This window comes from Cheilinus undulatus, linkage group 17 (assembly GCF_018320785.1).
Source record: "Cheilinus undulatus linkage group 17, ASM1832078v1, whole genome shotgun sequence".
Classification (NCBI taxonomy): domain Eukaryota; kingdom Metazoa; phylum Chordata; class Actinopteri; order Labriformes; family Labridae; genus Cheilinus; species Cheilinus undulatus.
Window position 1 is genome coordinate 38,373,793 of NC_054881.1, and position 16,786 is coordinate 38,390,578.

Here is a 16,786-nt window from a genome sequence, read left to right on the forward strand (position 1 = left end):
CAACAAAGCTTCTCAGAGCCCTCATGCAATACTATGTTGTATAGCAAGTGATAAAATTACACCATGTGACCTTTACTTCTTACACACAACCTCAAAATCTAACCAGTAAATCCTTAAGTTGGAGTTGATATTTGTGCAAAGTTGGAAGAAAATTCCTCAAAGTGCTCACAAGCCGGGGATAAACACGAGGTTAAGGTGCTCTTGGGAGATCACGTTCACAAGAAAACAGAATATATACTCTGTGACCTTCATTTCTGACCTACAACGTTAAAAATGGAATTTGTCCAAGCAGAAATGAACATGCGACTCAATTACATTGCACTTTCACCTTCAACGAATCAGTTTGTACTTGAGTCAAGTTTGACATTTGTGCAAAGTCTGAAAAGAATCCTTCCTAGTGTTGAGATATTGTGTTCTGTAGACTGGCTCAGACATGGAACCAGATGTCCAGATGGATAGACAACCCAAGGTGTGGAGGCATGAACAGTAAGAAAAACCTCCATGCAAATGATATTCCTAACAAAAAAGCATGGCCTTCTTCAGCAGCAGTCATTTCCACAGTTGTGGCACATTTTCCCTGCATAACACTTTTTTCATCAAAGAGAAAACACTCAGAGCTCTTTGGAGCTCTGGTCAGCATGTTTGAAGTTATGTTGTTTGTTTTATTGATGTGTTCACTGTTTGTCCATCTTTTCCCCAAATGAGTGTTCGCTCTTTGCAAACAACACTCTGATTCAAAATAATTGGATGTTTTGTTTTTGTCCTTCCCTCTCTCTGTCCCCGTTTCCTTTTCCTCACAAACAACTTGTCTCTTTCATCCATAACCACCGCTCTCCTTCTTCCTCAGCGATGCCTTCAGATACAGCCACCAACCCTCTCCTCCAGCAGCAGCCTCCGCCCCAGCAGCCTCCGCCCCTCCTCCCCGGCTCCTCGGCCTCGTCTGTGGAGCACGTTCCCGGGGTAGGTCCGGTCCCGGGGGCCCCTGCAGCTGTTGGTGGAGCTGCAGCTGAGGAGGTCCAGGGTGGGAGCGGAAGGACCATCCCAACGGCGTGTGTGCGGCCGACCCACCCGCTACGAAGCTTCACTAACCCTTTGCTGCCACCACCTATGGGGACCATCGACCCCAAGGTGTACACCTCCATGTTACCGCAGTCCAGTAAGTACACCTGAATGTTTCACTAAGACTTTAAGATCATGAGTGAACTTCTGAAATCCAAAGGTTTCTTGGTTCAAAAGATAAAATGTAACACTATAACATGATTTATTAAACTATAGTGTCATAACAATGAGGCATGAACCAAAGTACCATGGGGTTACCCATCATTATGTAAGCTGTCATGACTAAATGTATCGGGACACTGCATTGCAAACATTAGGACACCATATTGCAATAAAACCACTCATATCGTAATTTCATTATGGCTTGAAATATCATCATCTCACATGTCATGAGTTAATGGATCATGACTGAACATATTATGACCATATCCTGACATGGCTTATTATGACATGGCTCATCATGACATAACATATGATTACAGTATATCATGACATAGCCTATCATAACAAAGCATATCATGACATGAGGTATAATTACAAAGCATATCACAGAATGACGTAGTTTATCATGACATGACTTATTATGTCATGGCATAGTGTTACATGACCCAGTGGATCAAAACACTGTATATTCAGTGAGTGTATCTTAAAGTTGCGTATCATGGCATGCCATATCATGACACAGTGTATAAAAGCCTTTCATGTCGTGATATTGCACAACATGACAGTCTTTCATTCCATCACACATAAGATCTCGCTCGACCTAGCACATAAAAAAAGACATGGTGTCTCATGACATAACATATGAAATGATGTGTCTCTTGACATTGCCTATCATGACATGACAAATCTATACATGGCTTAACACTGCATATTTAAAAAAAATACGAGTCTTAGCATTATATAAAATATATAAGATAGCTTATCATGGTGTCCAAAGCTCATATTATGTCATCCTATGTCAAGACATCATGCATAATGGCATAGCGCATCACGACACAGCTTATCATGGCATGGCATATCATGACACGGTGTATCATGGTTCAGTGTATCATGACATGGCATATCATGACATGACATCATGATGTGGAGTATCATGACAGTGAATATGACATGGCACATCGTGATGTGGCTTATCATGATATGGTGTATCATGACATGTAAATCTGAACATGGCATATCATAACATGGCATATTACAACATGGCATGACATCACATTATGTATCATTACATTGCTTACCATGACATTGCGTGTCTCAATATTGCATATTATGACATAGAGTAACATGACATATCGTACTGTTAAATAGCGTATCATGATATAGCTTATCATGATATAGCGTATCATGATATAGCCTATCATGATATAGCCTATCATGATATACCGTATCGTGATATAGCCTGTCATGATATAGCCTATCATGACATAGCGTATCATGACATAGCCTATCATGACATAGCGTATCATGACATAGCGTATCATGACATAGCGTATCATGACATAGAGTATCATGACATAGCGTAACTTGATATAGCCTATCATGATATAGCTTATCATGATATAGCTTATCATGATATAGCTTATCATGATATAGCGTATTGGTAAATAGCATATTATGATATAGTGTATCATGATATAGCATATCATGATATAGCGTATCATGATATAGCGTATCATGATATAGCGTATCATGATATAATTAATCGTGATATAGTTTATCATGATATAGCGTATCATGACATAGCATATCTTTACATGGCATATCATGACATGGCTTGTCCTGATATAGCTTAACATGGCAATGTATCATGACAGTGTATCATGACACAGTGTTTTATGACATAGGGTATTATGACATAGCATATCATGACATAGCTTATCATGATTATTGATTGTGATAATTATAACAATTATAATAATTTTTAATTAATTATTAATAATAATTATTATATAATATTAACTTATGAATTTATTATTTTTATCAATGAATTTCACTTTGGGAAAAATAAAGCCATCATTATTATTATTATTATTATTATTATTATTATTATTATTATTATTATTATGAGACAGCGTTTCATGAGATAGGGTATTATAACATAGCATATTACGACAGCATATTATGACATTAAGTTTCATGACAACACATGGCACAATATGGCATATAATTACATTGCATATCAAGATTTGTTTATCGTGACAGTGTATCAGGACATGATCTTTCGTGACATACCACATCCTGAGAAAGTTCATTGTTAATGTAGCCTAACAAGACGTTTTTATCAGTATATCACAAATCAAGATGTAGCTTACAGTTACTTACTTACTACTGATGTATCATGTTAGCATGAAGAGATTTGTGACAAACAAACCTCTGTCCAGTTAGAAATAGGCCTCTATCCTGGACTCCAGTTTTTCTGTCTTTAGAGAATTGAGATTTATAACACATGACAACAACAAAAAAACGATATTCTTTAAAACTCTTGCCTGGTTCCACTCTGCAGCTCATCCTGTGTGTTTTTGATTTATTTTGTCAGATTCTAGTGACTCTTTGTTTCAGCTGGATTCTCTCTGCTGAGCGCTGCACTCTTTTCGATATTTTATTCAAGCAAGCTAAATGTCTTAGCCTCGGGCTGATACTCCTTCTGTGGGTGTGTTTGTAGAAAAAAATATACTGTAACCGGCCTTGACATTAGCCAGAGGGTTGGATCTGATCTGGACTGACCTCCCTCTGTTCTCTCCATCTTTATGTTACCTGTCAGTCCACTCTGTGTTTCTCTCCATCTCTCATGAAAAGTCAGACTTTCAATTGTTTTCTATTTTTAGCAATGCTAGAGGGCTCACACGATGGCAACCTCAGTGTGCACACAGTGAAATGTGTTCCTGATCCCAGTGGCACTAAAATTCAAACTTCTGAAATATTGGATTCTCTGAGTTTATCCTCAAGCAGCAGCATCTGCTCAAAATGTCAGTTCAGTAACCTTTAGAGAAAAGTTTTATGATCAAATACCAAAGCTTTGATTGCAGCTACTGAAACACCACCCACTTCTTTATGTTCTCTGAGAGCTGTGGAAAAAAGATGAATGAGAAATAACACAATAAGTGTTCATCCAAGACTGGAGGAAAGAAAGACTTTTGAAAATTAAGTTTTATGTTAGTCAAATCAAGGGCTGGTGGTGAGCTCTCCAAAATTCAAAATGAGTTTGGCAGATTGACTAGCTTTTAAACACTTGCCAAAATTAACACTGGTACAGAGAGATTTCGACTTATCAGAGCAAGGATTCTCTTGTCATCATAAGTAACACCAGGCTTTTAAATGACTTCAATGAAAAAACAATCTGGAACAATGTGTGTTGGATGTCAGCTGTCATATCAATCAGAGTCATTGGAGGAGAAAGAGGCGGTAGCTGCAAGCGTGGTTTAGCTGTACTGCAAACCTGTAAACAATGGTGACTGATGAAGGGATTAGCATTGATGCAGCTATAATGGTAGTTTTACCAGCAGTGAACATTTCTTTCTTAACTGACGTTGTTGTATACGAGAAGAAATGAAACAGGTTAAAAAAGTAAAATATTTCTTGAACCATAAAATGCAGCCACTTACTTTTCCCCCCTCTTAAAGTGGGCTATTTCAGCATTCTAATGATGCTAGCCATGCCTTTGTAGCCCTTACATAAGTTTTTCAAGAAAGGCTGGAACTTGGGTGACTTTCTGTGGTTTTTAAAGATGAAATCCCTACCAGTAATCCAAATATAGAACGTATTTTTACCCATTTTTTGATTTATTTTGACCATTTCTGCTGCTAGGGGCTAATGCTTCCCACCTTATTGCTTTCCCAGAATGCTTTGTGACAGGCCGGAGCAACCAATGGCAGGCTGGAGGAGATGGCCTGAATAGCTCTTTATGGAGAGAGAGAGAGAGAGAGAGAGCCTGTGATGTGGCCCTCTGTGTCCCTGCAGACAGGAACTGCTTTGAGAAATGGCACAAGTAGAGCCAATACAAGAAAGTGCATGGACGTTTTTGTCACAGAAAGATTTTTTTGGTCCCAAATATATGGGAGAACAAGTTTTTGCAAAGAAAGTCTTAGTCATTATTTAATGTGTCACACATACAAATCTTTTAGGTCGTTTTCACACCTGATAGTCCGGGGACTCGGTCTGTTTTGGAACAGAAATGGCAACATTGTTGCACTTTCCTTTGGTCTGGTTCACATTCACACTGCTCTCTTTGGTCAAACGGACCAAACCGTCTGAACACCTACAACCTCTGCCTGCTAGGGGCGCTGTCGCCACTAACAAATGGCGACCAAGATGAAAAGAAGGCGTAGAAGAAAACGAAATTCCTTCCGCCGGTCTTTTCATCCACATAAACAATGAAAAAACACATAATTTACGCTGTCCTGTGGTTTCTGCTCTTGCATTTTGGCATTTTGAGCAGCCAACAAGGTGGTGAACTGTCCAGCATGTCGTCCTTTACACTAGACGAATAAATCAGCACAGACTACATGTTGCCATGGATACACAGACACCAAGCGAGGTACCGACATGTATTTGAGCGTATTAAATCACATATAAATCCGTATATCATTACGGTTTATGCCTCATCCTGCCTTTGGTTCACAAGTTGGTCTGCTTTGCTCTCACACCTCTAACGAACCGCACCAGGGTTTGTTAGGAAGCGGACCGAGCCCACTTGTGTGGTCCACACCAGAGTTCGTGTGACCTTTCACACCACTCCAAACTAACCGGACTATCCAGGGAATCGGACCAGAGTTCGTTTAAAGCAGTGTGAATGCACCCTTAATTTCTGTTCAGTTTTTCTTTCGTCTTTGTAATCAGATATCTTTTTTCAAAATTCCAGTGACATTACTGCAGCACACATATTCTGAAAGCACAGGATGCATTGTTAAAAAGGATGTCTAGAGCTTGACTGTGCACTATGGGGTTGATGTTTTACAAGCTTTTTAAGACAATAAGTCCAGACGAGACAAATGGCTAACATTTAGCTTAAAGCTTAAAGGGTTTAAGGTAGAGCAAATAATTATTTTGAAAGCTTTTCTTGGTGGAAAAGATGTTTTTGCTGTCCCTGTGACTGGCTCCAGCAAGAGTTTAATTAGCAGACTGGCTCCGCTGATAGTGAAGAATCGTGCAGTGACCTGGCAAAGGCTACCTGTTGAGCTTGTGTTATGTTTACTCCTCATTAGCAGAACATGCACATTGCATGTTCAATTGCTCTGATTGGCCCATAACCCAATCACCCTCTGAATTTTTTTTGAAAGGTTCTGTCCTACCCAAACACTATGGGGTGTTGCCCACATGGATGTGAAATATATCCCATGTCATGTATATTTGAAAGAGACAGTCTGCCTCATGGGGTTATAACGCACATGCTCTGGACCAGAAAACTCAGTTCCAGTGTGGTACTAACTCCTTGCTAGTCCAGAGGAAAGACCTGGTGTATGTCAGGGCCTTTGTGTTAACATCTGTGGCTGGGGGGCAAGATTGGCATGTACAAAATAACCAAGAAGAGTTATATTTGTTTAAAACAAAGCAGAGCTTTGTAAGAGACAGCAAGACAAGAGTGCAAATGAAACATGGATGTAAAAGTATAGCGGCGGCAGCAGCATTGGTCCAGTGTGGTTTAGACTTAACAGGACGGTCCAAAAGCCAGCAGCACATTTCTGTGTCTGAGCCTGATTATGGCGGTAGCATCACTGGGAAAGTGGAGAGGAACAATGATGTTTAAAGTGAAATAATGACGTGGCTCTGCTCAAACTGGTCCTCTGGCAGTCCTTAGATCTAACCAGTTGCTCCAGCTCTAGCCAAGCACCAGCTGTTGAACTGGCTTGGTGGAAAAGGGCTGTAAGACCCCCAAAAACAGACCAAAACAGTCTGGATTTTTCAGGTTATCCTCCTAAACCGTCTAAATCCTGACACAAAGTGTGTCAGTAAGGTGTTGCTCCACCGCTGAAGCGAGGGATATTTCCTCCTTTCCTCTCTTTCTTCCTTGTCTCATTCTTTCCCCTTTTTTAGATCTACTCTCTCGGGACTCTGTCATCCTCTGTGATTGCCTGCAGCAGTGTGAACAGAAACTAAAACCTCGTCTACAGTTCAAATGATCCCTGGACAGCACATGTGTGGAGATGTGTGGGTGTGGATGTTTGTCTGTGGGTGTATACAGTTCCATTATGGCTCTGTTTACACGCCCAGGTGGCCTCAGATTAACATTGATTTTCGTCTCCTGGAAACCTTTCGCTCAGAAATAGCGAGCCTGCGGCGACTTCCAGAGACTCAACATTCACCCTGTGACCCCCTACCCTCCACCCCCTCCCACAACACGGAGCCTCAGAGCCCGGTAGCTCTACCTCCATCACCCCTCTCCCCCCTCCTCCACGTCTCTATAAAGGAGGAAAACAGAGCTGTGAGTGATGGTGTTTGATGTTCATCGCTGGTCCTGTTTGTGTGTTTATCCAGCCTGAATGACTCCCTCGCTGGAAAGAATGAGATGTTTTCATGCTTTAATTGGATTGTTGTGGTGAGGGAGAGACATAGAGAGAAAGAATGACCTGAACCGACTGAAGATTGATGCTCGCCACTTAATAAATTTGTAAGATGGATAGAAGGCTGCACAGGAAAGAGGTGACATACTCGTCCTCGCTTTAATAAATCCAATGTTGTGTTAGGTGGTGAAAGACTCAAATTATAAATAGAGCATGCCCTCATAGTTTGGGGTTCTGGTCATGTTATTACATCTTCCTGCAGGCCTATTTTGTAAGATTTCTCATAACAGGGAGCATTTAATGCATACTGTAAAGCTTTCAAGGTGCTGCAGAAGCAGAAGCAAGATCACTGCTGATATAAAGAGTCCATTAAAGGTGGAGCTGAGGGAGAGTGAGGTGAGCTGATGATGGTTTCTACATTTTTCTAGGAGAATCAGTCTTAATCTAAGGATGCTTTCACACCCGGATCCTGTGGAGAAGTTGTTCCGAAACAAAGGGGCTTTTCCACTTTGGCTGGGTTTACTGGAACATAAACCACGGAGCAGAACTTTTAGGCATGTTTGGGCCAAAACTGAGGTTGAAGTAAGGTGTAGATGTGGCGTGTAAGCCACCTTAAGGCACCATTTGGTGAAGTAGGATTGACACAACTCCAGTCATACTCTGGATGTCCTTGCATTGGAGAATAATCTGTTGAGAAAATAACAAAGTCCACCCCTTTAGGGCGGAGTAAGGGAAGGATGTAACAAGTAAGCATGGGCCGGGGTTCCCAGTCTCTTTTCTTTAGAACTCCTCCTACTCAAAAAAAGCTTAGCCCTATCAGGGCCTGCTTGGAAAATTATGCACCAATTTCAACTGTTTAAGGGCAAAATCCCAATGTAATAGACCAAAATGCACTTGTTCTTGACCAAATTTCACCATTACTACAATAGAGTATTATGGCCACTCTATGAAAAAGAATCTGTTAATTCTCCCGAAAAAAAAAAAAATTTAACCAGACATTAACTGTCAGGTTTAGCAGTCAGTAATTTATAAGAGAATAACAACAACATTTTGGTTACTTTGAATGTCGTAAATGTATGTGAACCAAAAGTTAGATTTTTTTTTTTATATTTTCAGACCAATATCCAAGCACTGTGTTCAGTTTGGTTTCTTGTGACTTACATTGGTGTGAATTTATAATTTTAATATATTTTGAAGTTTAGGGATTTTTTAAGTCTAAATTTAAGAATTTTTAAAATTGGCAAGTTTGACTTTTTTCTCCTAAATTTCTGATTTTTAAACCCTGAAATTCTTACATTGTTTTTCTGTAAGTATATGGCTTTTTAATCTCATAAACTACATTCCCCCCCCCCAAAAAAAATAGTGAATTTTTCTACCCAAAAAGTCATCATACATATATTTTTCTTTGTATATGTTGCCACTTGTGTCAATAACAGCCAGGCACAATTTATTTTTTTTTTATTGTTGTGCAGACGATATGCAAATCTACCTGCAAAAGAAGCAAAAAGAGAGGGGTGCACAAAATTCTTGCAACTTTATTTCTGATATCAAGCAGTGGCTAGCCCAAAAGTGCCTTCATTTGAATAAAGAAAATTCCGAATATATATACAGTGCTTCACAAATTTATTAGACCACCCTCCCCCTAACCAAAGTAAGGTTTATGCCACAGCTGCCCTAAATTAACAGCATTGGTAATTACCAACATCATTTTTTATGTTTCTGCAATGGTTAATACATCAATATGTAGAAGCTCTTTAACCCAAATGATATTTTTAATGCTAAAATATAATTTTACTGTTATCCATGAATTTTTCAAATTTTCTGATTTACAAAAAAACTTAAAAAATAGTAAAGCACATTAATATTTCTTGATTAATATGTCAAATTATAGTTATTTACATGCATTGCTGAAGAGAAAAATGGGTGTTAGTGGTTGAATGTTATGCTTCATTCATTTCTGACTTCTCAGAGAAGCCCAGTGAGCCGGCTCAAATTTGGGTATAAAAGCTGAATTCAGGTTGAAATTCCTCATTCCTGTTCAAAATGGTAAAGCGTGGAGAGCTCACTGAAAATGAAAGAGTCTGCATTAAAGCACTTCATGATGCTGGATGGTCTCTGAGACAAATATGACAGGTGGTCTAATAAATTTGTTAAGCACTGTATATTTGTGGAGATGCTGTGATGGCTGGCTTTGGTGCTTTGTCTTCAAGGTTCAGTCAGATTATTAAAAATCTGACAGTCATCTTTGACTTGAAAAACAAATTGACAATGTAGTTGTAGTAGATGAGCTTTTATCAGCCACGTCTTCTCACCACATGCAAACCTTTTCTGAGCCATCACGTTGGCGTCTCCCAATCCTCAATTTGACGCCTTCAACTTGTGCAAAAAGCAGCTGCAAGTCTTTAAACAAACAACCAGACTAGGGCACATAACTCACATCACTTTGCAACTCTTATTTGCACAATAAAGGGCCAATTCTTTCTCAAAATGATTGCATAATAGCTTATAAGATAAACAGTCAGAGACGTTATTTGCTCTGCAGCACAGATAGGGTAGCGTTAAAACTTTTGCATGAATTTTGTGAATTATAAAGTGCATTTTTTGGCACATTTGCACTTGTTAAACAGGTGCAAAAGCAGTGCAGTTCCTTGTGAATCAAGTCCTCAGACTTCTTTCTTTCTTTCAACTAGTAGGGTCGCCCCTTCAGTCCATGAAAAGCATGCAGTTAAGCTCCTCTTCTGCATTGGTTCAACTTGTTAAACCCCTAAAAATAGTCCCCTTCTTATAAAAAGCACATTTTAATGTATTTTGGTGTTGGTTTGATATGAGGATATCACCATAATGACAAACTGGAGGCTTGTGTTTTAAGAGATATGAGGTTTATGAAATGCAGGATCGTGTTGTATTGTAATGTTGAATACTGTACTATGTAGTATTTTTTTTTAGCCTAACAAAAGACCAAACCGTGTATCTCCTCCTCCACTGCTCTGACTTCCCTCATTATTCCTTTTTAATCTGCCCTATGTGAGTCATCGATTTCATGGAACCGAGAACATTAAATCACTTGTTTACCCCTTTACTGCTTAAACCAACATAATGTTTGCTATTATGAATTCCCTGGGGATGCATCACTAACATAAACAAGTCAGAGACATGCTTGGCATCCCTTTTTAATCCAAACATGAGCCAGAAACTAAATTTAAAATACAGTGACTGAAAGAAACAGAGTAGAACAAATAAAAATACAATTATGGTGTTAAAAAAAAAACAGAGGAGATAAAGTTTGAAATAAATATTCTTTTCCAGGCTTGAGCTGGAGCAAAGAGATTTCTTTATCATCCTCCCTTTCTCTCTCATTTCATATCAATTTTTAAACAGCGACCTTCTTCTCTTTCAGCGTGGTCTCTGAAGCCCGTCTGCAGAGTAAAGTGTGATGGTGGGCAGTTACTCACCTAAATTGGCCTGAATGTGCGCTTTAATGCTGGAAGCTGTAATGGGATTGTCTGACTCAATGTCTGATAGTGAGAAAAGACATTTCAGCCGCAGCTGGAGGCAGACATGAGCCAGCTGTGATGGATGTTTTAAAGCTTATAGCTTCATCTCGCCTCGCAGGACGCACGTTATTACCAATGAAAAGCTTGAAGATGGTTTCAAATGGTTATGTGTTGCATTTGGATGACCGTTTTGGAGAGATGCAGAGATTTTGGGTGCAGTTATCCTCAATTTGTGCTCTTTTTTTTAGAGGCAGAAAAGTTCATTACCACTGACGATAAAAAGCCTGGACGGTTCGCACTGGATGCTGCTATAGGGAAGGACAGGAGGTCACCAAAAGCATTGAAATTAGGGGTGCCAGTATCAAGGCTTTTTTAGTCTCATACTGATACCAATCATTTTAGTGCTTTAATTTAACAGCTGGTTTAACAGTGGCTGTAGTGGCATTGTATTCACATACATGTACTTTAAATACATGTACAACTGGCGGCCCGAGGGCCATATCAGGCCCCCCAAAGCTTCCTGTCCAGACCCTGGAAGATCATTACATTCAGAGAAGGAGAAAAAGAAGATGTTGTTGAATGACTTCACATTTGATCTGTTTTTACAGAAATTCACTCATCAGCCTTTATTTGTAAATATTTTAAAAACCTGTTTAAAAAATTGGTTAAGACTGGCAGAAATGTCGCACAAGTGGCTAGATAAAGTAGTGCAAAATGGGTGTCAAAATGGGTCATGGAGTGGCATGAAGGGACAAAAATTGACAGCAAAAGTGGTAAAAACAGGTTAGATGTGGCAAAATTTGGTAAAAGATGAAAAGGGGGCGAAAAAGTAATAAAAATGGGTTAAAAGTGGAAAAAATGGTGCAAAAAAGTCGAGAAAAGGGGTTAAAAATGGCAAAAATTGGATTAAAGAGGATGAAAAAGTATTAAAAAATTGGTAAAAAGTGGCAAAAGTATAGCATAACCAGCAAAGTTGTGAAAATGGTTTGAAGAAGGGTTAAAATGGGGAAAAATTGTCTTAAAAGCTGCAAAAATGATCAAAAAGGGGTTAAAAGTGGCAAAAAAATCTATGGGGGGGCCTTGTCTCCCTGACCTGCATTATAGATAATAGATCTTCCTGGTAATGCCTAAAAATTTCCTGTGTTTTGAAAGAAAAGTACAAATACTAATACAATAATTTGTTAATGAGACCAAACTTTTTATTTGATTTTTGTTTGTTTGAAAGTCCGGCCCCCAGAGTCTCTGTCAAGACTAAATCTGGCCCTTGTGCAGATGTAGGCTACTTGAAGACCCCTGGTCTAGACCAAACCCTGAGAACAGCCCCATACCTTTACCCCTCCTCCACCAAACTTCACCACTGGTACAGCGCAGTCAAGCAGTTAAGGTTCTCCTGGCACCTGCCAAACCCTGCCTCAGCCATCTGACTGCCAAACAGAGAAGCGTGATTGGTCACTCCACAGAACACGTTTCAATCGCTCCACAGCCCAGTGTCAGTGTGCTGTGCACCACTCATTTCAACGCTTGCTATTGGACTTGGCATTGTGAGGCTTGCATGCAGCTACTTGGTCATGGAAACCCATTTATGAAGCACCCACTGCGGGTTTAACGCTTGCATTAATGCCAGTCGAAGTTCAGAACTCTTCAGCTCTGGAATCAGCAAAGCATTGGCAGTTTTACTCACCACGAGCTGCCGTTGTTCCTAAACGCTTCCACTTTCTATAAAATCTCTGAGAGTTGATTGTAGAATATCCAGCAAGGATACTGTCTTATTGCAAAGGTGGCATCATCACAGTACCACGCTTGAAGTCACTGAGCTCTTCAGAACGACCCATTTAGGATCACAGATGTTTGCAAATGTAGACTGGCTTTGTGCTTGATTTGATACACCTGAGGCATCAGGTCTGATTGAAACACCTGAATTCAATATTTAACAAGTATGGTCAAATACTTTTGTCCATATAGTGTACATTTCAGCTCCGTTTTAGGGAAGAATTAAGCTACATGTTATTTTTAAGGTTGGCTTTATTCTTAACTAATGCAAGCATCATATAGTGAGTTTAAAAGTAGCTGATAGTGATCATATCTGTCTAGCCTTGGCATCCCTATTTAAAATGTGTCCTGGACTGTGACAAACACAGATGCCTTCATGAGACCTGGAAACACAAACTCAACATTTTCAGATTACACAGATTTAATGATTATTTTGCTACAGAGGGAGCTCTCTGATCTCCGGCTCTTCTGACCCGTTCAAACCAACGTCATGTCAGGAAGGTGAGAAGGGAGAAGAAGTAAATATGATATTTCAAAGACTTTGAAGCCTCAGGTGTGGAGTACAGATGGAGCGGTGGAGGAGGGCGGAGGTGGGGAGAGTTTGTCCTCAATCTGCTCTTTGATCAGAAAGTCTTAAAAATTTTAACAAGATGGTGAAATGATCAGGATGTGTGCTGAAACCCTGAAAATACTCACAGACTTTAAACTTCAGCTATACCATTCAACAGACAAGTTCAATGCTAGCACTTTAACCTTTAGTGTGAAGGCCTCATCCTACCGCCCATATCATCACTAATTCACTCAAGCCACGATGCACTGACAGCAGGAGGTAGAAAATGAAAAAGGATTTTTTCTTGTTGAGGAAACTTTGGGATTAACTTTTCAGTACTACAAATGTAGGCTACATATTACAGTTTATCCAACAGCACTGTGAAGCCATGCAGTTGTGATGGATGTTTGGTTTAGCTTTATCTTGCTAAAACAGTCAAGGCCTTCCCTTAAATACTCTCTCTACTTCTCAGTATTGATAGTACTTATCCAGATGTCTAAGCTTGCCCATGCCATAGGCACTAATGCAACCCCATACCATCAGAGATGCAGGCTTTAGAACTGAGCCAGGTGAACAAGCTGGATGCTCCCTTCCTCTTTAGTCCACAGGACACAGCATCCATGATTCCTCTGACCACAGAACAGTTTTCCATTTTGCCTCTGTCCATTTTAATTGAGCTTTGGCCCAGAGAAGACGGCGGTGTTTCTGGATCCTGTTCACATATGGCTTCTCTGTTTGCATGATACAGCTTCATCTTGCATTTGTGGATGGCACGGCGAACAGTGTTGACAGACAGTGATTTCTGGAAGTGTTCCTGAGCCCCTGCAGTGTTTTCCAGCCCAGAATCATGCCTGTTTTTAATGCAATGCCACCTGAGGTTACCAAAATCAAGAACATCCAATACTCACATTTGGCCTTGCCCCTTGTGCACAGAGATCTCTGTAGGTTATCTGAATATTCTGATGATATTATGGACTGTAGATAGTGGGATATTCAACACCTTCACAATTTTACCCATGAGGAACATTTTTCTGAAATTGTTCCACAATTTTTAGGCACATTTTTTTCACGGATTGGTGAACCACTGCCTATTTTTACTTCTAAGGGACTCTGCCTCTCTAAAAAAATACTCCTTTTATACCTGATCATGTTACTGACTAACCTGACATGCTAGATGGATGTGTTTCACACATCCATCTGGAAAACCTTCAATACTAAGCATTTGGGAAAGGGCAGAGGATTTGAAAAAAAAACTCGGAGTGTGATTGAATGAACGTTCTGTCTGTCACATCCTTACAGGCCAATCAGAGCAACAAAACACGTGATGTAGCCATGACCAAGGTGCGCGTGTGCAGCTACCATGGAATAACGTGAACCATGGAGACTATAGACATGACAGTACATGACTGTTGTCGTCAAGTTCTGATAAAACTGGTGCTTTAGCAGCATCCACGCTAATGTCTTGGCCTGCCATAATTGCACCAGCCTCTTGTTGCTGCTTGCTTACGCACTGTCCCTCGATGCTGATTGGTCCTGTCACTTTCTAGCCGGGCCAAAACAGTTCAGATGGGAGCTTTGCAAGATGGATTAATTGTTTTTCATTAAATGGTGAAATGTCTCAGTTGTCTCTGATATGTTGTTTATATTCTATTGTTAATAAGATATTGGTTTATGAGATTTGCAAATGATTTCATTCTGTTTTAAATTTACAATTTGCACAGCGCCCCAACTTTTTTGAAATAGGGAGTTTATGTAGATATACATCCAGCTTTTGCTTAAATTTAGCATTTATATTTTAATTTATTTGATAGGTTTTGCATACTTCTTTCTTAACTTCTCAGCCAATCAGAGTATGGGACATGCTTATGCACATGATATTTCCAACATATTGGCCCTTCATCCATTGACACAGGAGTCCAAGCTGACCTGACACCCTTATATTCCATTATATTCCGCCGTGGTGGATTTGAATGTAATGTTAATGTATAAAGGTGGAGCTTCATTTTATAGCTGTTGTCCAAATGCATTGTGAAAAGAGTTAAAGTCTGTTGTTGGAAAACATATTTTTTCTCCAATGACTCATAATTCCCATCATTTTTCTCCAAAAATGATATAAAAACAGAGTTTTAGACTTCGAGTTACTTTTGTGGAAGTTCACCAAACCCAAACCCCCTAACCTGCATGCACCAGTCTTCTTGACACCTTTTTGCTGAGGTAGACATTTTCTCAGACAGCGGGGCTTCAAACAGTCAGACAGGAAAAAAGGCAGACAAAGAAACGCCAAACTCCTGTGTGAAGCAAAGGCTGTGTATGTTGGCCTGCTTCCTCTAGAGGCGTGACGTCTCCTCAAAGACACTCTTCATCTTTTAACTGTGTTCACTTCAAACCGTCTTCAGGATCAATAACCCCGCCCCCTCCATCCTCACCTCATACCGCTGTAAATCTCTCTATCTTTGGCGTCCACCCAAAGACAGAGACAGACTCTGCTGATGTGACCCCCGGCGGGCGTTTCTCACCTCCACTCCAGCTTGTCTGGTAAATATATCCACCTTTCTGAACACACGAGACGCCGCTCACTTCGCACCCCCATCCCTCTCCATCAGCCCCCCCCTAAGGGCGTGAGCCAGGAACCGTGAAAGTCTGCTTTTATGGCGTTCTTCACTGTGGATGTGTAACCTTTGCTTCAGCTCTCCTCCGCTGCAGCTCATTGTGTTTTTCCACAAAATGATTTTTTGTTGAGCCGGGCTCAGTTTGGATTCGCTCTGACAGCGTCGTGCTGAGAAGTCATACAAACACATTTGGTTCTGCTCCATTTTGAAATGAACCTGGCAGGGTTTTTCTACACCACATTTACAGACACACAAAGCCACACAAGGTCGACAGAACTGTAAAAAATAAAATAGAGAGACTGAAAAATGCAGATGAAAAGGTTGGAGCCGCTCTAACACCCATGGAAGGTCATAGTACTGTACGGTCTGTTCTCATCTGCTGGTCGTACTTTTTCATGTAATGGTAACGGACTGTGGTTGCTTCTTAAACTTGTCATGTGAACCTTTTTCAAACTGGAGTTCTAGAAACTTCACCTTGAAGAAAGAGTCCTTTTTGGCTGAGATGGGAGGTTAAAGATAGATCAAACTTTAAAAAAAAAAAGAAGTTTGAGGCATTTTTGAAACATCAAGGCAAAGTTAGGCTCACTTCCAAAATTCTGCTAACATGTTTTCTTTACACATAAAGAATATTAAACCTAGATTTGATCTATAAAGCCTTGCTGAACATGGAGGCCATACACTCTTACAACCAACCACAGCTCATTCTCTTAACAAGGTGGTCCATTTAAATATGACATCCTTTTCACTGATCACCAATGCTGATTAATCCACACTGCTGCAAGCAAAGCTTCACTTCCACCACCC

The 16,786-nt window shown here is 40.1% G+C and overlaps 1 protein-coding gene across 1 annotated transcript in view; it reads left to right on the plus strand.

Moving 5' to 3' along the window:
* dcc (DCC netrin 1 receptor) overlaps nucleotides 1–16,786 on the plus strand; it is a 326,580-nt gene that overhangs the window by 283,479 nt on the left and 26,315 nt on the right. The window contains exon 27 of the mRNA XM_041810331.1: nucleotides 848–1,156. Coding sequence (XP_041666265.1) covers nucleotides 848–1,156 — 309 coding nt within the window. The remainder of the gene's footprint in view (nucleotides 1–847; nucleotides 1,157–16,786) is intronic.